General features: G+C 40.1%; 1 protein-coding gene across 7 annotated transcripts in view; it reads left to right on the top strand.

Moving 5' to 3' along the window:
* Positions 1-23219, top strand: part of LARP4B (La ribonucleoprotein 4B) — a 125176-nt gene that overhangs the window by 27612 nt on the left and 74345 nt on the right. For 4 of the 7 annotated variants that reach the window (XM_077945460.1, XM_077945458.1, XM_077945461.1 and 1 more), the window contains exons 2-3: positions 19855-19974; positions 21429-21488. In XM_077945460.1, coding sequence (XP_077801586.1) covers positions 19894-19974; positions 21429-21488 — 141 coding nt within the window. In that variant the 5' untranslated portion in view covers positions 19855-19893. 7 annotated transcript variants of the gene reach the window in all.

The following is a 23219-nucleotide window of genomic DNA, read 5'->3' as shown; positions in this document are numbered from 1 at the left end:
AAGGAAGGTAATTTGCATGTTCAGATAATAAGACTTTAGGTAATGCCTCCAGGGCTGTGTTAATAACTTGAGGAAGACCTTTTTATAACTATAGGTTGAGTATCCCTTACTTGAAATGCTTGCGGCCAGAAGTGTTTATATTTCAGTTATATTTGGAGTTTGGGATATTTGCATATACATGATGAGGTATCTTGGGGATGGGATCCTAAACACAGAATTGTTTCTTACACACCTTATACACATAGCCTGAAGGTAATTTTATACAATGTTTTAAGTAATTTTAGCATGAAATGAGGTCTGTACATTGAACCATCAGAAAGCAAAGATGTCACCATCCCATCCACCCATGTGGACAGTCTGGTTGCTTAATGTCACCATCGTGCCTGGCTCTGGATTTATATGCTACCAAGTGGCAGTCATCTTCTTATCCTTGCTCACATGGGAGTACTCAGCAGTAAAGAACATGACATAGCATTAATACAGTGAGGAAATGATGTGCTCAGGTAACTAACCAGTCCAGTAATATCGCCATAGTACCTGAATCAGCCATCAGATAACAGCAGCAGCAGACTTCAGTCTCTACCTACGATACTGTGTTGTGATTAAAAGGTCACTGTACACTGTGTTTTACGTATTTATTTTATTTTTTTATTTTACTTTATTTTATTTTGAGACAGAGTCTTCCTCTGTTGCCCAGGCTGGAGTGCAGTGGCATGATCTCAGCTTAATGCTCCCCCCCCGCCCCCCCGGGCTCAAGTGATCCTCTTGCCTTAGCCTCCCAAGTGGCCGGGACTACAGGCACATGTCACCATGCTTGACTAATTTTTTTATTTTTTATAGAGACAGTGTTTCACTGTGTTGTCCAGGCTGGTCTCAAACTCCTGAGCTCCAGTGATCTTCCTTTCTTGGCCTCCCATAGTGCTGGGATTACAGGTGTGAGCCACCGCACTCGGCCTGTTTTATCTTTTAGGGCACAGAGTCTCGCTATGCTGCCCATGTTGGTTTTGAACCCCTGAGCTCAAGGAATCCTCTTGCCTCAGCTCCCTAAGTAGCTAGGACTACAGTTATGCACCATTGTTCTTGGAATATGTTTTATTTTTGTAGGTGAGAAGAAACATCAGAATTTTTCACTTGTGATGTCATGTTGGTGCTCAAAAAGTTTTAGATTTTGGAGGATTTCAGATTTCAGATTTTCAGATTAGTGCGGCTCAGCTTGTTTTCTGTCAGTGTTGAGTGTCAAGTTTTTTTTTTTAAACTAAATCAATTTATGTATCATTTCAAGACATCCAGCATTGTATGTTCTAAAAATTGGAATGTGCTTTTTTCCCCATAGAAGAGTTGGGTACCTTCTGGGTATGGTTCTCTGACTCATTCTTAGGAACAAGTATGCCTTCCTATTTGAGCAGCACAGGATTAAAGCAGCTCCGAACTGCTTCCCAGCTCTGACATTTTGCCACTCTAAAAAATGAGTTTGCTCACCACTGCCCCATCTTACTCTTTAAGTATTATGTATTTTCAGTTGAAAACTGTAGTTTTGTGATGATGAATTGGAAAGCTCAGTAGAATATGATCTGTATTCCTTGAAGAAATGCAGGATCCGCTGGAAGGATGAGGTGGAGAGAGACCTTTTCCGCCCAGCAGAGTGAAGTGGTGTACTCTACAAGGTGCATTCCTGACAGGGAAGGCCCTGCGTGCTGTGCTGCCAATTCTGGCTTTTCCTCAGTTCAGGTGTATACCAATGCTACTGTGTTTGTCCATCGGCATTTTTTTTTGTTTTGTTTTCAGATGTAAATGAGAGGAAGCAAAGATTTTTATGGAGACTATCAATAATCTCAAGAAAATACATATTCAAAATGGAATTAAAGCTGTGCAGTAAGATAAGTTTATATATGCAATTCCTTAAGGTAAAAGTAAATTATAAAAGATTGAATCAGGCAGTTCTGCTCCTTGTCCAAAAGGTAAGATTGCATGTGAAACATCAAGAAGTTGCCTTTGCCTTCTATGGACTCTGGGTATACTTTGTTCGCCATCTGTGAGATCAGTCCATGGCTGAGAGATGGCATAAGTGAGCAGGAGGGCAGCAGTGAGCAGGTGGGTCTGAAGGATGTGGAAGAGTGGAAGTAGGGGTGAGCAGGAGTGCAGCGGTGAGCAGGTGGGTCTGAAGGATGTGGAAGAGTGGAAGTAGGGGTGAGCAGGAGTGCAGCGGTGAGCAGGTGGGTCTGAAGGATGTGGAAGAGTGGAAGTAGGGGTGAGCAGGAGTGCAGCGGTGAGCAGGTGGGTCTGAAGGATGTGGAAGAGTGGAAGTAGGGGTGAGCAGGAGTGCAGCGGTGAGCAGGTGGGTCTGAAGGATGTGGAAGAGTGGAAGTAGGGGTGAGCAGGAGTGCAGCGGTGAGCAGGTGGGTCTGAAGGATGTGGAAGAGTGGAAGTAGGGGACACTAGCAAGTCAGGAGAGGCTTCTTGGGCATCCAGCACACATCCTGCCAGGTTAGGTTGAATCTTGCTTGTCCAGGTTGACCTTCTCAACATGAGAAGTAATTTCTAATGGAATAAAATGCTGATGGACAGAAAAATGGAGGTTAGAATATATTCTAAACAGACTGGACAAAAGAGGCAACTAGCTTTTCAACCAGGTAATTTAACATCTATATTAAAAAGATTTTAGGCTGGGCACAGTGGCTCACACCGGTAATTCCAGCACTTTTTGAGGCCGAAGTGGGCAGATCACTTGAGGTCAGGAGGTTGAGACCAGCCTGGCCAATATGGTGAAACCCTGTCTCTACTAAAAATACAAAAATTAGCTGAGCATGGTGGTGCACACCTGTACTCCTAGGTACTTGGGAGGCTGAGGCAGGAGAATCACTTGAACCTGGGAGGCGGAGGTTGCATTGAGCTGAGATGGCGCCATTGCACTCCAGCCTGGGCAACAGAGTGACACTGTCTTTAAAAAAAAAAAAAAAAAAAAAAAAATTTATGTTTCTGCTTCAACTTGAAGTTAAATGAAGTGAACATGCTGCAGCGGTGGCCTGCTCTGACTGCAGATTTTGGTTATGGTGCTTCCTGGTAGTCCAGTACTTGACAAGGAAGCTGTGTAAATTAGCTAAGCTTGTGTCCTAAAAAGATACTCCTAATGTAGTTGTCAACTTTTCCATTTGCTTTTCCCCTTGTGAAAGTGTGTGAAAAGATGTGGAAACCCTTCCTAAGAAGCTCTTTACTGGAAAAGGTACAGCACAGAATAAAAGCAAGAAGTGGTACTCTGAGGGCCATGATTTGCACTGCTGCAGCTTAGGGCTTGTGCAAAACAATGTTCTGTGCATTTGGTTTAGGTATTTTATTCAAGCTTCTTTATAACAAAGTATTAGAGTGGTGGTTTTTGAGTTTGTCAAAGGTTTAATGAGTAAAATGCTCTCCTAGCCAGAGAATGAGATGATCTAAACTCCAATTTTGGTGGTGGTTTTGTATTATGTTTTAGTAAGAATCCTAGCTAAAATGGTCTTTTCAAAAGATTGTACTCTCCAGAAGATAATGTCGTAGACCCAGTCACAGGCCTTAACAGTGGAGGGGACTGTTTTCCTTTTCTGTGTGTGTCGACTTAGTAGATATGTTCTAAATTTAAAAACGGGAAGATTTTGAAAGTATATTATTTGATGGTCTTCCCATGTAGGTACTTTTCCAGTCAGATCTTGCTGAAAAATGTTTTTGTATCTCGTGTCTGATTATGTCCTTCTTAGGAGCAGAACCAACTCAAACTATAAATAAAACTCACATTTTCTCACTGCTGACTTTTTCAGTAGAAGCACTGATGTACACTTATAAAGGAAATTTTACAAAATTAATCTTGAAATTTATTGGCAGCATCTCCTTAGGAATACTCCAGTGCTGAGTGCCAGTTTAAATGTATAATTAACAACTGCTCTACTGAGATTGGACACATTTCTTTTATCCGTCAGTATCTTTGAGTGACGTGTTTACTATAAGAACATGAAATGAAAAGAATATCATAGAGACACTGAATCTTGAAAAAAAACCAAAAGACTAAAATAACAGTTTTGTTGGAAACAGCAGTCTGTTGCTCTGTAAATGTTCCCACTATTCAAGCTTACAGATTCACTTGAGTATATGATCTGTATAAGGTACATGGAAGGAACAGAATAATCTGGCCTAAGGTGTTCTCAAATTATTCTGTTGTAAGATAAGAATGCATTTCAAATATTACAGAGTGGTGCTGGCAGCTGTGAGATATCTATATCATCCAACCAACAGCACAAGGCAGATGAGTGAAGAACTATAATTCCTATTATATTTTATTTTCTGCACTTCTCTATTTAGATATGGACATGTGGAAATCATAATGAAAGTTTCTATTAAGAAATACATCCTTCTGCTGGGCGTGTTGGCTCACTTCTGTAATCCCAGCACTTTGGGAGGCCGAGGCAGGCAGATCACGAGGCCAGGAGTTTGAGACCAGCCTGGCCAACATGGTGAAACCGCGTCTCTACTAACAATACAAAAAATTAGTTGGGCGTGGTGGCAGGAGCCTGTAATCCCACTGTAATCCCAGCTACTTGTGAGACTGAGGCAGGAGAATTGCTTGAACCCAGGAGGCGGAGGTTGCAGTTAGCTGAGATTCCAGCCTGCAAAAAAAAAAAAGAGGCCAGGTGCTGGTGGCTCACACCTGTAATCCCAGCATTTTGGGAGACTGAGGCGGGCGGATCACAAGTTCAGGAGTTCGAGACCAGCCTGGCCAGTGTGGTGAAACACCATCTCTGTAAAAATACAAAAATTAGACAGGCATGGTAGTGCGTGCCTGTAGTCCCAGCTACTCAGGAGGCTGAGGCAGGAGAATTGCTTGAACCCGGGAGGCAGGGGTTGCAGTGAGCCGAGATTGTGCCACTGCACTCCAGCCTGGGCAACACAGTGAGACTCCTTCTCAAAAAAAAAAAAAGGAAATATATCCTTTTTTAGCCAGGCTTTGTGGCATGCTTCTGTAGTTTCAGCTACCTGGGGAGCTGAAGCAGGAGGATCACTTGGACCCAGAAGGCCGAGGCTGCAATGAACTGAGATTGGGCCACTGCACTCCAGCATGGGTGAAAAAGTGAGACCCTACCTCAAAAAAAAAAAAAAAAAAAAAAAAAAGACATTCTTCTTTCTGATCCTAGAATGCTATGACTGTGCTTTTTATTATGTTTATTTTTTATTTTTGAGACCGAGTTTTGCTCTTGTTGCCCAGGCTGGAACGCGATGGCGCGATCTTGGCTCACTGCAACCTCTTCCTCCCAGGTTCAAGCAATTCTCCTGCCTCAGCCTCCCCATTAGCTGAGATTACAGGCGCATGCCACCATTATGGTTAAGTTTTGTATTTTGGGGTTTCATCATGTTAGCAAGGCTTGTCTCAAACTCCTGACTTCAGATGATCCACCCGCCTTGGCCTCTCAAAGTGCTGGAATTATAGGCGTGAGCCACTGTGCCCAGCCATGATTGTGCTGTGCTTTTAATGATTTGATTTAGCTTCTGTGATCTTTTTTTTTTTTTTCCTGATCAATTTATGTAGCTTTAAAGGGATCAAAGTCTGGATGGTAAACTGTTTTCTACAAATTATGTTTGGACATTGAAAGTAACACATTTTGACTTTTTCTAATTGATTCCCAAGGAGATTATATAGTACGTAATTAAGGCAATCTCTAAAGTTCTTAACAGCCCTTTTTCCTTATTTAGGTAAATTTCTATTTACTTATCTAGTTGAATATTACTAATTTTTGTAAAATGGTCTTAATTATATTGGAATTCTTGGAACACATGTCTGTCTAGGAGCATCTTGTTCTGTCCATCTCTGCTCATGTGCCATCCCTTAACTCATTGCTCCTAATCATAGACAATTAGAGTTAGAAGATAACTTAGCAAACTTTACAAAGAAATGGAGTACTTAGACAACACCGTAGTAAAACTGCATGTATTTGAATGTTTCTAACAAAAGGAAGATATCAAGGTAAGTTGTAATATATCATTGGTAGGATATGTATCTCTGTCCTGTTCTCAGTATCACTGTGTGCTGTAGATAAGAACACAGGCCACAGGGACACCTGTGTTCCAAGAAAAGGGAGTAGAACGTGCAGAACACGGCAGGTAGAACAGGGAGTAGTCTGTTGTAAGTAGGGAGGTCCTGACTTCAGAACACTGTTTTTAGATTCAGGAGAGGTTTTATATTTGGCTCCCATACAGTGCACTCTCATGGGAAATGTCTATTCTAAGGTCAACCCATAATGCAAAAATTATCCATATGCTTGAAGATCCCCGTGTAAGGTACAATATATTTAATGTTATCACTGATGTAATTGATCCAATACCAGTTTTATTCTGGCATTAAATCAAATCACTGTTTTTGATGTATAAAAAGATAAGTATTTGGCTTATATTTAAGTACCATATTGTAAGAAAAAAGATGCTTATCTTTACATACTAAAATCATGATCTGTACATTGGTGCAGTGATTATTACCGTAAAAGGGAAGAAGGAATGAAGACGAGCTAGGGAAACTGTAGGTGCACTTCTCTGAGGTGGTGTTAGGGTGGAACATGCACCCACACGCAGGGATTGATAGAGTGAATTGCCTATAGCACTTAAATGATCTCCAAGCATGCATAGTTGAATAGCAAAATTATGTGTGCATTGATATAGCCTCACTGAACTTACTAGCTTTGTGACTTTGAGTTATCCCCGATCTTAGTTTCTTGCTCTGCTAAATAGGCATGGAACCTAATTAACAGAATTAAGTCGATTTGGTAACATGTGGAGAAAGCACTTAGAATAATCCTGACCAAATCCTTACCAAACTCTTTCTTTTTCTTTCCAGGTTTCTGATTCAGAGACAAGTAATTTGTGTTTCCACATTACCCTTTCGTACCAAAAAAGAATTTCACGCTGTTTAGGAAATGCCTCTTTATTTTGATTTTCTTAGAAATTATCAAGTTCTGAAATTATGATTTTTGCTATTATTGGAAAATCCGATGAGTTATGCCAGACACATGCACCAAAGGGAGGCTCTTAACCTAGTGGTTTGTTACTTGGGTTGTTTCTACTTTTCGGCTATTATGAATAATGTTGCTTTGAAAATTCACATACAGGTTTTCAGGCAGATACATGCTTTCAGTTATCTGGGATATATCCCTAGGAGTAGGATGACTGGTCGTGTGGTAACTTTGTGTTTAACATACTGAGAAACTGCCAGACTTCTTCCCCTGGTGGCTGCTCTGTTTTACATTTGTACCGGCAGTGTGTGAAGACTGTAGTTTCTGTATGTACTTGCCACACTTGCTATTACCTATCTTTCTGATAATAGTCATCCAAGTGGATGCCAAGTGGTATTTTTGTTTTAATTTTCTGTATTTACTCCATTTTATTTAATTTCATTTCAAAGCGGTATTTTGTGTTTTGATTTGTATTTCCCTCATGACGAATGTTATGGAAGATCTTTTCATGTGCTTGCTGGCCATTTTTATATCTTTGGGAAAATGTTCATTTGGATCATTTGCCAATTTTTTTTTTTTTTTTTTTTTTTGAGATGGAGCCTCGCTTTGCCGCCCAGGCTGGAGTGCAGTGGCATGATTTTGGCATACTGCAACCTCCGCCTCCCAGGTTCAAGTGATTCTCCTGCCTCAGCCTCCCAAGTAGCTGGGATTACAGGCACCCACTACCATGCCTGGCTAATTTTTGTATTTTTAGTAGAGACCGGGTCTCACTGTGTTGACCAGGCTGGTCTTGAACTCCTGACCTCAAGTAATCTGACTGCCTTGGCCTCTGAAAGTGCTGCGATTACAGGCATGAGCCACTGCACCCAGCTCTCATTTGCCAATTTTTAAGTTGGGTTATTTGTCTCATTGTTGAGTTTTAGGAATTGTTTATATATTCTAGATGTATGTCCCTTATTGGATATATGATTTGCAAATGTTTTTTTCCCATTCTTTGTGTTATCTTTTCACTTTCTTTTTTTTTTTTTTTTTTTTTTGAGACGGAGTCTTGCTCTGTAGCCCAGGCTGGAGTGCAGTGGCCGGATCTCAGCTCACTGCAAGCTCCGCCTCCCGGGTTTAGGCCATTCTCCTGCCTCAGCCTCCGGAGTAGCTGGGACTACAGGCGCCCGCCACCTCGCCCAGCTAGTTTTTTGTATTTTTTAGTAGAGACGGGGTTTCACCGTGTTAGCCAGGATGGTCTCGATCTCCTGACCTCGTGATCCGCCCGTCTCGGCCTCCCAAAGTGCTGGGATTACAGGCTTGAGCCACCGCGCCCGGCCTTTTCACTTTCTTGATAGTGTGATTTGAAGGGCAAAAGTTTTTCATTTTGATGAAATCCAGTGTATTTTTTTCTTGCTGTTTATGCTTTTAGTGTCATAATTAATAAACCATTACCTAATACAAGTTTATGAAGATTTACTGCTGTTTCCTTCCAAGTCGTATTGTTTTAGCTTTTACATTTACTTCTTTGGTTCATTTTGCCTTAATTTTTGTGTATGTTGAGGTAGGAGCCCAGCTTCATTATTTTCATGTTGACGTTTAGTTGTCCCAGCACCATTTGTTGACAAGATTGTTCTTTTGCCCTCAACTGGTCTTGACACCTTTGTGGAAAATCAGTTGTCTATAAATGTAAGGGTTTCTTCTGGACTCTCATTTCTATTGTATTGATTGATCTATGTGTCTGGTGTATGCTAGTACCATGCTGGTTTGATTACTGTAGCTTTGTAGTAAGATTTGAAATTAGGAAGTGTGTGAGTCATTCAATTTTAGTCTTTCTCAAGATTGCTTTGGCTATTCTGGGTCCCTTGCATTTCCATAGGAATTTTAGGATCAGCTCAGCAATTTCTGCAAAAATAAATAAATAATATTTATCAAAAAAGTGAATTTTGATAGGGATTATATTGAATCTGTAGCTTAATTTGGGGATTGTTGCCATTCTAAAAATACCATGTCTTCCCATCCGTAAACATGGTATGTCTTTCCATCCATGAACATGGGCATCTGTCCTTGAGAACTAGGTTTTAAGGGTTTGTATTAGTGGAGTGATTCTCAAGCGTTTGGTCTAAGGACCTCTTTATGCTGTTAAACATTACTGAAGATGTCTAAAAGCTTGAGTTTATTATATGGTTTGTCTCCATGTATGGTTTATGTCTATCTGTATTTACTATGTTAGGTATCAAGAATCAATTAATATTAGAAATATACATTTTTAATAATAACAAACCCATTAGGTAATATAAATAACATTGTTTATGAAAGGTAGCAGTATTTCCCAAAACAAAAAATAATTCAGTGGTAAGAGTGGCATTGGCTTTTCATGCTTTGTAAATCTCTTTAATGTCTGACTTAATAGAATTTTGGCTGGATTCTTACTGCTTTTGCATTTCATCTCTTAGTACTGTGTTATTTTGGTTGAAGTGTGTGAAGGAAATCTGGCCTCAGGTAATTTATTTCATTATTTTAGTAGTCATTTCATACAAATGAATATTGGGTATTCTTTGAATGTTCTTTGATGCTGTACCAAAACTCCACTGTGGTTTTGTCCAGAGAATGAGAGCGAAAAAAGCAAAGAACATCTTTGCATTATTTTGAGAATGGTTTGACTTTGTGGCCCCACTGGAAGGGTTTCTGGGTCTCTGGACTATGCCTACACCACACATTGAGAACCACTGTCTTAGTGAACAGGACTGAACAGTGTAGTTTCACAAGAAAATTTGCTCACGGAATTGCACTTGATTAATCTGTATTGAGAAACAACAGCAAAGCGACTTAGATGCTTCTCCTGCATGGGCAGCAGTGCCCTTTCTGTAGGAAAGATGACAGGGGACCTTGGACTCAGCAACTGGTGGAATCAGCAAGCTGGATGTTTTATTAAGATGTGTAATAAAAATAATACGTTATTTAAAAAACTGAGACTCTGGGAGATGAAACGAAGTAAAAAACTTAATCACACATTGTTAGTCTTTTGGTATATTTTCTTCTAGTTTCTTGTTTTTAAGTACTTACAAAGTTTGTTGTGTGAATTTTTATAAACATATTGCAACTTTAGTATCTACAGTTTTGTCTTTTTAAAAAATCTTTATGCAGTTTTTGTGACTATTTTAAGTAATTGTAACATACTACATTAGTTTTTGTTTTTTTGAGGTGGAGTGTTGCTCTGTTGCCCAAACTGGAGTATAGTGGTGTGCTCTCAGCTCACTGCAGTCTCCACCTCCTCGGTTCAAGTGATTCTTGTGCTTCAGCCTCCCGAGTAGCTGGGAATTTTTGTATTTATTTTAGTAGAGACAGGGTTTCACCAGCCTGCTTGGGCAGGCTGGTCTTGAACTCCTGACTTCATGTGATCTCCCTACCATGGTCTCCCAAAGGGTTGGGATTACAGGCATGAGCCTACTTTCTGTGTTATTTCCACCTTTTTTTTTTTTTTTTTTTTTGCTAAGCTGCTGTGAAAATTGTTAATTAATTTGTTTACACATTTAATATTATTTCATTAATACAAATTTTAAATAGAAATAAGCATATGAAGTCTGTACTGATAATATATCCAAGTTGGATTTTCTTGTACTTATTATTGTGGACAATTTTATATTTTATGTTATGTTATGTTATGTTATGTTATTTTTTGAGACAGAGTCTTGCTCTGTTGCTCAGGCTGGAGTAGAGTGGTGTGATCTCGGCTCACTGCAACCTCGGCCTCCCAGATTCAAGCAGTTCTCCTGCCTTAGCCTCCCGAGTAGCCGGGACTACACGCGCACGCCGCCATGCACGGCTAATTTTTTGTATTTTAGTAGAGATGGGGTTTCACTGTGTTGCCGAGGCTGGTCACCACCTCCTGAGCTCAGGCAGTCCGCCCGCCTTGGCCTCCCAGAGTGCTGGGATTATAGGTGTGAGCCACCGCGCCTGGCCTATTGTGGACAGTTTTGAACACATAGAAGTAAAGAGGATACTATAGTGATCCTCAATTAACCAGTCATCTAGCTTTAGCTACCATCAGCTTGCCGCCATTCATATGTTTTTGTTTCTTCTTGCCCCTTAAACTTAAAAAAAATATATATTCTTAAAAAAAAACATATTCTAAAGCAAATTCCAGATGTATATCTTTATTCATGAGTCTTTTAGTTTCTAGCTCTTATAAACAAGATCTTTTATAATAAATATAACAATACTGTGATTGGAACTCAATAAAATTAATAGTAATTTTATCATGTCTTTATTACCTAGGCAACCTTCAAGTTTTTCTATGTCAAAAATGTTATTTTAAACCTAATTTATTTGACTCAGAATCCAAACACAGTTCTTACATCACATTGGATTATTTTGGTTAAGGCTTTTCAATTCTGTGGCAATAAAAATAGCTCTCCTTTTAAATGTCTTTTATTTGCTATAGAAATGAGGTCGTCTCTCTTGCCCACGTTTTGGATTTAGATGATGGCTTTGTGCTGCTGTGATTTAACATGTATTTCCCTAGAATTCCCTTTAAACTGGGAGTAAGATCTAGAGGTGTGATTAAGGCTCTTTTTTGGCATGAGTACTTTGTGGATGGTAGCCTTTGATCACGTCAAAAATATAATGCCTAGAGGCCCAGTTTTAATGATACTGAAAAATGGCTTCATTCAGTGTCTCACTTAACCATTTGGAAACCTCCCATCAGTTCTTCACTTGATAATTTTAGCAGACATCAATGATTATTGACTTCATTATTGTATTAGGTATTGGGATATTTTGATTTTTCTGATCCTGTCGTTCACTCCCCATTGACTGTGGTTCTTGCTCTGATCAGCTTTTTGTTTATTCGGAAATGCAGTTCATCCAGGAACAGCAGCTTGAAAGAATTGTTGTTCTTTAGTGATCTTGGGAATAATGAGTGGGTGTCCTGCAATCCCAAGGCGAGCAGTGTGGTGGTGGTGATAGCTCTCATGATCGCTGCCGACTTGTTTTCCGTTCATTCTTCCTGATCCCTGATGTGGTCCCATGCATGGCTATTGGGAATCCCTCCCTTACTTTGCTGTGGCCTCTGTGTCTTCCTGATGGGACCAGTTGTCTTCATGGCTTCCTGCTTCATGGTAAGATGTCCCAGGCTCATCTCAAATTGAGGAACATTCTACAAAGTAATTAACTAGTACTCTGGAAAAGTGTTGATGAATAAGGCAAGACTGAGGAACTGTGGTGGCTTAAAGGAGACTCCATGGAAGGACAGCTACGTACACCGTGAGGTCCAAGATCAGAGTCCAGACTAGGAAAAGGAAATCAGTGGTAACAGTGGTGTATTGCAGAGGAAGCCTGTACTGTAGTTTAAAAAGTCACACTTCCAATTTTAAAAAATGACCATGTGGAGTTTACTTAGCTTCTTTAATTTTGTATTCATATCTCCTTTGATGTTGAAAATCTGTGTACCTAACATTAAGGAAATTCGTATCAACTTTATCCTGTTCAGTGTGAATATGTGTAGGCATGTATATATACAATATGTAAAATAAAATAGCTTCAAAATAATAATACCAACATTTACCTCAAAAAACAAGCCTACTGAGTACATTGTAAGATTTCTTGGTGTGGCCGGGCACGGTGGCTCACTCCTGTAATCCCAGCACTTTGGGAGGCTAAGGTGGGTGGATCACATGAGGTCAGGAGTTCAAGACCAGCCTAATCAACATGACAAAATCCTGTTTCTACTGGGGGGAAAAAAAAAGCCAGGTGTGGTGTTGCACACCTGTAATCCCAGCTATTCAGGAGGCTGAGGCACGAGAATTGCTTGAGCTTGGGAAGCAGAGGTTTCAGTGAGCCGAGATTGTGCCATTGCACTCCAGCCTGGGCGACAGAGCAAGACTGTCTCAAAAAAAAAAAAAAAAAGAATTTTTTTTTTCCTTGGTGAATTTGTAGGATTTTGTGTGTAAATAGCTGTCCTTTAAATTAACAATAATTTGGCCGGGTGTGGTGGCTGATGCCTGTAATCCCAGAACTTTGGGAGGCCAAGGTGGGCAGATCACGAGGTCAGGAGATCGAGACCATCCTGGCTAACACGGTGAAACCCTGTCTCTACTAAAAATACAAAAAATGCCAGGCACGGTGGCTCACGCCTGTAATCCCAGCACTTTGGGAGGCCGAGGCGGGCGGATCACAAGGTCAGGAGATCGAGACCACGGTGAAACCCCGTCTATACTAAAAATACAAAAAATTAGCCGGGCGCAGTGGTGGGCGCCTGTAGTCCCAGCTACTCAGGAGGCTGAGGCAGGAGAATGGCGTGAACCCGGGAGGCGGAGCTTGCAGTGAGCCGAGATCGCGCCACTGCACTCCAGCCTGGGCGATAGAGCAAGACTCCCTCTCAAAAAAAAAACAAAAACAAAAACAAAAAATTAGCTGGGTGTGGTGGCTGGCACCTGTAGTCCCAGCTACTCGGGGGGCTGAGGCAGGAGAATGGCGTGAACCCAGGAGGCGGAGCTTGCAGTGAGTCCAGATCCTACTACTGCACTCCAGCCTGGGCGACAGAGGGAGACTCTGTCTCAAAAAAACAAAACAAAACAAAATTAATAATTTTTCTCTAAATCATTATGTCACCTACCTGACATATAGTTGTTTATTTGAGATGGTGTTATATTTTTAAGATTGCCTTGTGTGTCTAGAAAGACCATAATGACTGTTTAATCATGCAACAAACATTTCTGGTGTATATGAAAAGAAATTTTTACAAACTGAATTAAGAGAGTTATGTTATCCCAAGTGTTGAACAAGTTGATAAAACTTCTTTTTTAGACTGTAGCTTTGACAGATGAGGTTAAAAATATGTTACTAGCATAGAGGCCACAGATAGGAAGGGAGAACATACTTATCCTCTCTGCTTTTTAAATAAAGAGACGTTAAATAAAATCCTCCTGTCCAATTCAGTAAGGCCTGCGAGAGGTGTAAGTCTCTGGCAAGTGTGGAGCCTGCCTTTAACTCCTTGGTCTGTTGCGTGGAAATACTTTGCTTTGGCTGGAGGATGCTTTTCTTCCCTTGAATTTTTCCCTTTACAATCTAGAGATCTGCTTTTTGGCCATGCCAGGCAATAATTGATATATTTTAAGTCTCAAAATATTTTAGTTCTCTTGAACCAGTAACAAAAAAATTTGTTATTTATTGAAACAGTTGTCAATGCTTGTATCATTCTTTAAATCTCATTCTAGATTCACACGTTAGGTAAGTTTAAAAAGCATTAAAATGATACATTATTAACTCTTTAAATGAGGTGACTATCAGTAATCCCTTTTGTTGGAAAACTTTATAAGCCTTTTTTGAAAAACTATCAGATTAGTAATTAAGAGATACATTGGTGGTGTAAAGTTTACTTTTTTTAATAGATAGGATGCAGAGTGTTCAAATCAGGATCACTGTGTTGTGCTGAGACCGTGGCGTGGTTACTTTTTTAACCTTTTACTATAGAAAATTTCAAATGTACAAAGGTAGAGTAGTATAGTGAACGTCCTTCTCTCAGGTGGAAGAGTAACGATGAACCTCTGGGTCTCTGCCCCACATAGTACTTGGAGGGAAATTTAACACATTGTATTATTTTCCCTGTAAATATTTCAATACACATCTCTAAAAGACAGGGTTTCCTTTTTGTTAAACATAACCACAACATCATTATCACATCTAAGAAAATAGACTCATTTTTTAGTATTTTCAGTTGTCCTGTTACTGTTATTTCTCTGATTATCTTTTTTCTTTTTTAGTAGTTGGTTTGTTCCCTTTATCCAAGTAAAGCCATAGTCTGACTGACCAGCGTGTGTCTTACGTCCCTTTTTGTGTTGAAGAAGCCAGTTGTTCAGAAACTTCCCACTGCCTGGAATCCCTTGGTGGTTCCCTGGCTTTTGTATTTGCGGTTAGTTTGTAATAAGATTTAGGGTCATGGTAACATTTTGATTTTTGTTGTTGTTTTTTTTTTGCAAGACCACTTCATATATGGTATTGTTGGTATTTCCATCAGGAGGTATGTAAATTCCGATTGTCTAAAAAAAATACAAGTATTAAAGTGTTATTTTAATTGTTTTTTATTTTTCCTTTTGGCTATCATAAGAATCTTAAAAATCTGGAAGTTAATGTTGGTAAAAGCCTCTACAGCACCTTCCATGACTTGCCCATTGGATTGCTAAGCTATTAATACGTCTTTACTTTCTGGATTTCGTGGTTGTGTGAGAATGGATGTTTAATGACATATAGGTTTCTTTTGCAATGGAATCCATCTGTTCTTTTGTAGAAAACCACCTCAGGGAGTGGGAGCTACTCCCCCTGTGTGTTACTTCAACATCACCTAGAAGTATTTGCTCAAGTTTTTCAGAATCATCTGCATAGTTAAAAAAAAATAAAAATAACAATAAAAAGTTGAACTACAAAATTGCAAAATCACAGTGTGTTCCAAGGATTCTTCAGTGCGTCTGAGGCCTGAGAGCCAAGGACCTAGAATCTCAGTCCAGATGTTCCCGAAATCTGTGTCTTCTAAAATTTAGTTACTCACATTTTGTTTTCAAGATCGTTTTGAGTCCTGATAGCATTTATACTAGTACTTAATATATTTCTTTAAATTGATTCACTCTTTTCTTGGTTTAATAAAGAGGTTGGTACTGCACAGACATAAAAAGAAGATAATATACATTAAAATGAAGGTACATCTGTTAAAATGTAACATTGTCATACGTCCCATATTTTGGAAAACAGCAACCTCTGTGAAACATTTATTTCAAACATTTTTTCTGTGCTAGCTTACATTTCCAGCTCTGTTTGATAGCATTTAGATGTTTTTGTGATTGATGATACAGTTTACACAATTGGATGAGATTGCCTTTGATCATCAGATTATTTCATTAACAAGGTTTTTGAGAATTTATCACAAGCAGATTATGGTGAATAGGGAGCTCCACTATATCTTGAAAAACCTGTATGGCTACTTAGTAAGACAAAAATACGTACACTTTTAAAGGTATTTTTTTCTGACAGTCTGATATATGTTTTCAGATGTATCTAAAAAGATACCTGGGTTAAATAAAAATATTTGTCTTGTTTGGGAAGCAGTGTAGCTTGCAGTGAAAAGAAATGCCTTGAAGTCAGGGATGTCTAGGAATCCTCAGGATACGGGATTGCTACAGTTATCCCTTCTGATCCTTTTGAGACAGAGTTTCACTCTGTCACTTAGGCTAGAGTATGCTTAGGGGTGATCTCGGCTCGCTGCAACCTCTGCCTCCTGGGTTCAAGTGATTCTCCTGCCTCAGCCTTCTGGGTAGCTGGGATTACAGGCACCTGCCACCACGCCTGGCTAATTTTTAGTAGAGATGGGGTTTCACCAGTTTGGCTAGGCTGGTCTTGAACTCCTGACCTCAGGTGATCTGCCTGCCTCAGCCTCCCAAAGTGGTGGTGATCCAGTTACTTCTTACGTTGTTTGGAAAAATTGAGTGAGATGTTATATGTGAAGTTTAGTGTCTAGACATTGGATTGAGTAAATGCTTCATGAAGAACCACTTCAAAAAACATCATTTTTTTCAGTGTCATTTCAACATTATGAGAAAGAAGTCAATTCCTAGCCAGGACTACTGTCTGTGTGGAGTTTGCATGTTCTCTGCATGTCTATGTGTTTTTTTTTATGGGTATTCTAGTTTCCTCCCACATCCCAACGGTGTGCATGTTAGGTGGATATGCGTGTCTGCCTGGTCCCAGTCTGAGTGAGTGAGTGTGGGTATGTGTGTGAGTGGCCCTGTCATGGGATAGTGTCCTGTTGGGGCTGGTTCCCACCTTGCTCCTTGAGCTGCTGGGATAGGCTCTGGCCACCTATCATCCTGAACTGGAATAAGCAGGTTGGGAAATGAATGAATATAAATTATTGTGAAACAAAAATTCATAAAGTCTACTATAATAATATAAATGTACAACGAATAAAGTGCTCAGCGAGCCTGCCTTATTTGTCATCATTAGTTTGTTTTTTAACTGCTTGGTGGTACGAATATTCTTTTTATATTTTTATTTTTTGAGACAGAATCTTGTTCTGTCTCCCAGGATGGAGTGCAGTGGTGCCATCTCAGCTTACTGCAGCCTCCACCTCCTGGGCTTGGGTGGTCCTCCTATCCCAGCCTCCCAAGGAGCTGGTACTACAGGCACATGCCACCACACCCGGCTAATTGTTGTATTTTGTGTTGAGATGGGTGTCGCCCTGTTGCCCATGCTGGTCTCCAACTCTTGGGCTCAAGCATTCTGCTTGCCTTAGCCTCCCAAAGTGCGGGATTACAAGCGTGAGCCACTGCGCCCTGCCATAATATTTTTACAGTTTTCACTTTGCAAGCATTTATTCCTTGGTTGGTTAAATCCAGTGGTGGTTACATCACCACTGTGACCACTGTCACTTTCTGACTCACCAGAAATTAGGTACATAATTGTCTTTCTTGTTAATCTTTTAAAAATGTGTGTGGCTCATATTTATTGCCATTTGAAAATGTTAGAAGGAGTTTTGGGTCTTTATTTAGAAGTTTGGTGGTATTTTTGTGACTGGAAGTATGCTGTAGGAACTTAACGCTTGTTTGTGCCTGTGGTACAATTGATTTTGCTACACATCCTTTCACTTGAAGTCAGTTTCCAAGAACCTATTGATGATGTTAAGTGAGGACACTTAAATATATCTAAATTTAGCATTCATCAACAACTGTTTTTATTTCTGGAGTCCTATTAACTTTGTAATTTTCTGTGTGTGTGTGTGTGTGTGTGTGTGTTGTGTGTGTGTGTTTTGAGACAATCTTGCTCTGTCACCCAGGCTGGAGTGCCGTGGTGGGGGGGGTGTGTGTGTGTGTGTGTGTGTGTGTGTGTGTGTGGTGTGTGTGTGTGTTTTGAGACAATCTTGCTCTGTCACCCAGGCTGGAGTGCCGTGGTGGGGTGTGTGTGTGTGTGTGTGTGTGTGTGTGTGTGTGTGGTGTGTGTGTGTGTTTTGAGACAGTCTTGCTCTGTCACCCAGGCTGGAGTGCCGTGGTGTCATCTCAGCTCACTGCAACCTCTGCCTCTCTCAGATCCAAACAATTTAGTGTCTCAGCCTCCCGGGTAGCTGGGACTACAGGCATGGCCACCAGGCCCAGCTCATTTTTGTATTTTTAGTAGAGATGGGGTTTCGCCATGTTGGCCAGGCTGGTCTCGAGCTCCTGGCCTCAGGTGATCCACCTGCCTTGGCCTCCCAAAGTGCTGGGATTTATAGGTGTGAGCCACCACAACTGACCTTTTTTTTTTTAATTGTGTGTACATGAGGTGTTTTGATATACGTAGTGAAATGGTTACTAGAGTCCAGCCCATTAATATAGCCATTACTTCATGTAATTTTACCCTTCTTTTGTATTGCTAAAAGCACCTAGACTATACTCTCAGCAAGTTTCTGGTGTACAATACAGTATTACAGCTGCAGGCCTCGTGTTGTACATTAGATCTCCAGACTTACTCAGCCAAAATATCTGTAACTTGGTACCCATGACACGGATCTCTTCATTTCCTCCCTACTTGCTAGCCCCCTGGTAGTCACCATTTTTTGTTTTGTTTTTTGTTTTGTTTTTGTGAGACGGAGTTTCACTCTTGTTGCCCAGACTGGAGTGCAATGGCACTGTCTCAGCTCACTGCAACCCCTGCCTCCTGATTTCCAGTGATTCTTCTGCCTCAGCCTCCCGAGTGGTTGGGATTACAGGCATGCACCACCACGCCCAGCTGATTTTGTATTTTTAGTGGAGACGGAGTTTCTCCATGTTGGTGAGGCAGGTCTCGAACTCCTGAGCTCAGGTGATCTGCCTGCCTCGGCCTCCCAGACTATGGGCTTAAGCCACCGTGCCTGGCAGTAGTCACCATTTTATTCTCTGTTTCTATGTATTTGACTTTTTAAGATAGTAGCTTTCACATATGAGTGAGATCATGCAGTATTTGTGTTTTTGTGCTGGCATGTTTCACTTGGCCAATATCCTTCAGATTAACTCATGTTATAGCATACAATGGAGTTTCCTTCTTTTTAAAGGCTGAACAATATTTCATTCCATAGCATAGACAGACATATACACACATCACGATTTCTATATCCATTTGTCCGTTGATGGACAACGAGGTGGTTTCTGTGTCTTGACTATTGTGAATAATGCTGCAATCCCCATGGGGGTGCAGATATTCTTATGAGGTGGTGATTTCATTGCCTTCGGGTAAACACTCAGAAAGGATCATATGGTAGTTCTATTTTCAAATTTTTGAGCAACCTCCATACTGTTTTCATAATGGCTGCACCAATTTACATTCCCACCAACAGTGTGCAAAGGTTCTGTTTCTTCCATGCCCTGTTATCTCTTGTCTTACTGGTAGTAGTCATTCTGACATCGTGAGGTGAAATAGCATTGTGGTTTTATTCTGCATCTCCCTAATAATTAGTGATGCTGAGCACTTTTTCGTATTTCTATTGCCATTTTTCTGTTGTCTTGGGAAAAACTCCTATTCATGTCTTTGACCATTTTCTAATCAGGTTATTTATTTTTTGCTATCGAGTGGTGCAAGTTCCTTATGTATCTTGGCTATTAAGCCCTCAATTTTCTGTTTTTTTAAAAGACTTGAGTTTTCAGGCACAGATGGGTTTATTTGTGTCAGCACGTGGGTTTCCAAGTTTCCCGGTGTGGTCATCTTCACCAGAATGGTGTGAAGAAGAAACTTACTTATTTAAAAAATTAAGTTCACTTCTTGGTGAGTAAAGTATGCATATGGGCAGACTTCTTTAAACTTTTTTAAATTCAGAGGGATAAACGTGTGTGCTGGAAAACTCAAGGATTTTAATTTTATTTAAATAATCATACTGTGCCCTTCAAATGACCTGTTTAATGTCTTTGCCATTTTACAGCATCCTGAGGTTAGCATCACACTTCTCCCAGTGGAGCCCATGACTTCTGATCAGGACGCTAAGGTTGTGGCTGAACCGCAGACGCAGAGAGTCCAGGAGGGCAAGGACAGTGCTCATCTGGTGGGTGCTGTCGAATGGGGTGGTGGGGAGTCCATTGCTATTTTGATAAAGGATTCTCTACTGGGGTTAGTAAGGGGCTCTCAACAGGAACACTGGCACATCTTAGGATCTGCATATGGATATTAGAGTCTTGTAGGGGAGAACAGGTTTCTTACCCATCTGAGGATCATGGCTGAGACCCCCGTAACAAAAGACAGATGAACAAGAGAAAAGCATACACGTGTATTTAGTAATAAGTTGTATGTGACATAGGAGCCTCCACAAAGGAAGAACCCAAGAAATAGGGAAAACTGTTTTTTTTTTTTTACGGAGTCTGATGCAGATGTTGACAGTGTGGAGAAGCATGATTGGACAGAAGGGATGTGACTTAGAGCTAATAAACTGGAGAAACTTAGCAAGGCTGGTGTGTTCAGGTTTTTCTTGACATCCCTGTGTGATATTCCTCCTGGTACAAAGCAGGGCCCCTCTGGAAGGGTCTTTAGGGGAGTGTTGGCTGTGTTATGGCCTGCTTCGAGGGAGAAGGGGTAAGGAGAATTCTTTCTAGTTTCCTTGGCCTGATTCTGCTGTTTCCTCAAATGTCAATGTGCCGTATTTTTGGGGGAGGAAGTCCTGAGCCCCATCAGTCTGAAAAATGTATAGGTAGCTTTGTAGAGTAAACTATAAGTAGTAGGTGATAACAAAAACAAAATTGTTATAACTCTAGATACTTAAAGCCATTTATTTTTTAAATCGAGGATATGTAGTGATTTGTAAATACTTTAATAACATTATAGTCACTATAGTAGGATGTACTTAAAGAGTTAGGATTTTTTTTTTTTTTTTTTTTTTTTGAGACGGAGTCTCACTCTGTCCCCCTTGCTGGAGTGCAGTGGCCGGATCTCAGCTCACTGCAAGCTCCGCCTCCCGGGTTCAGGCCATTCTCCTGCCTCAGCCTCCCGAGTAGCTGGGACTACAGGCGCCCGCCACCTCGCCCGGCTAGTTTTTTTGTATTTTTTAGTAGAGACGGGGTTTCACTGTGTTAGCCAGGATGGTCTCGATCTCCTGACCTCGTGATCCACCCGTCTCGGCCTCCCAAAGTGCTGGGATTACAGGCTTGAGCCACCGCGCCCGGCCAAGAGTTAGGATTTTAATATAAATTTTTTTGACTACTTTTGTTCATTTAAAAATTTTATGTCAAGCGGTAATATTTAAAGTTCCAAAATGGCTTTGAGAAAAGTAGCTTTTCTTAGTTTTCCCAAATGAAACTACAAAGAACTTTATCTGTGATGTTCATTCAGAATTTAAAAATTTTAAGCCTCCTACCTTCTGAATATCTTATGAATTCACAAATTTGTCATGTAAAATGTGCATTTCTCAGTGGGTTTAGTTTGGCCCTATTACTGTGGTTTGAAGACATGTGGTGGTGTTTTTTTTTTAATGTTGTACTGATGTTGTCTTTGTTTTCAACTTTACAGATGAACGGTCCTATATCTCAAACCACTTCTCAGACAAGTTCCATCCCACCTTTGAGTCAGGTAATTTGATTTTGAGATTAATCACAGATTGTTTAATCACAGTCAAGGCTCAGAGATACTTCCCTAAGAAAAATGTTTATTGTAACAAAAATTAGAAAATGTAGATATTTCTCAAAAAGTTGTGGTCGGGGATCCATTCATCACCACACCCCATGGGTATAGTAACTGTCAATACTGTATGTCCTTACTAGCTTCTGTGTGTGTCTGTTTTGTGTGCAGTTCTGCAAACAACAGCATACCATTTAGATGAATTTATTGTCAAATATTAATCACGAAATTTTTATTGTGTCGTTGATAATCTGTTGTATGTATATGATTAGCTTTCCGTTTTGGTAGCTTATGTTCCTTAAACCACACAGATTGAATAGTAAGCTTTTACTCAGAAAATTTGTTTCACGTTTTAGCTGTGGTTAATGAAAGAATAAGGAAGTAGAATTCATTGGTTTTTAAATTCTGCCTTTCATCATTTGCATATGCATATATAAAGTGCTTCAGAGAGCTACTACTCGAAATTCAGTTTGATGGAAGGATCTTATACATTGCATAAAATTTAAAAAGTAAAAATTTTTTATGTAAAAAATAAAAATTACAATAAATCTCATCTATTTCCCCCATTATAAGCAGTTCATGTAGGAATTAAAGGAGGAGTTGGATTGTTAAACTAGTTTTTTTTTTTCTCAGTTAGAGACGAGGTCTCACTGTGTGGCCCAGGCTAATCTTGAGCTTCTGAACTCAAAGTGATCCTCCCGCCTTGGCCACCCAAAGTGCTAGGATTACAGGCATGAGCCACCATACCCGGCCAGCTTTTAGCAAAGAAGAATTTTAAAAAAACAAAAGACACCTTCCAAATTATTATATTTTATAAATTTATTTTTTATGTAAAATATTTGTGTATTCTGTTTTTACATTAATTATTTTATTTTATTATTATTATTTTTTTGTGACAGTTTCCCTCTTGTTGCCAGGCTGCAGTGCAATAGCGTGATCTCAGTCACCGCAACCTCCGCCTCCCGGGCTCAAGGGATTCTCCTGCCTCAGCCTCCCGCGTAGCTGGGATTACAGGCATGTGCCATCACGTCTGGATAATTTTGTGTTTTTAGTAGAGATGGGGTTTCACCACGTTGGTCAGGCTGGTCTTGAACTCATGACCTCAAGTGATCCACCTGTCTCAGCCTCCCAAAAGTGTTGGGATTACAGGCATGAGCCACTGTGCTTGGTGCACATTGATTTTTTAAAAATGAATTTTATAATATTTTAAAGTCATTTTAAATCCAAACATAAGACCTTTGGTAGTCTAAGAAGAAAATTATATAAGACATAAATTAGATATCCCTTGAGTATGAATCTTTAAGGGAGTTAGTTTGTTTCAGCAAGTTCCGGTTCTCTCCATGGTTGACTTTCAGTCCAACATAATATTCAGACATCCACCTATTGCAGGCATTGCTATGAATGTTTTCTAATTAGCATTGTTCATAGTGCACCTACAGGTGTGGAGAGTTACGTGCTTCATAGTTGACCAGGAGTTTGCTTTGGTTTAGTGATTAGGTGGCAGGGCTCAGCCAGTTGTTATGATGAGCACGTGAATACATTTAGCAGTCAGGGTTGAGGAACCAGGCTATTTTCAGTTTAGCCGTTCCATTAAAGTTGAGTAGGAGGAGACTTGCAATAGAGATACCCAAAGAAATACCTGAATAATTCAGGAGCAGGTTTGCATTTATCCACTGGTACTAT

This window comes from Macaca mulatta, chromosome 9 (genome assembly GCF_049350105.2).
Source record: "Macaca mulatta isolate MMU2019108-1 chromosome 9, T2T-MMU8v2.0, whole genome shotgun sequence".
Taxonomy (NCBI): Eukaryota; Metazoa; Chordata; class Mammalia; order Primates; family Cercopithecidae; genus Macaca; species Macaca mulatta.
This window is presented reverse-complemented; position numbering and strand designations above follow the sequence as displayed.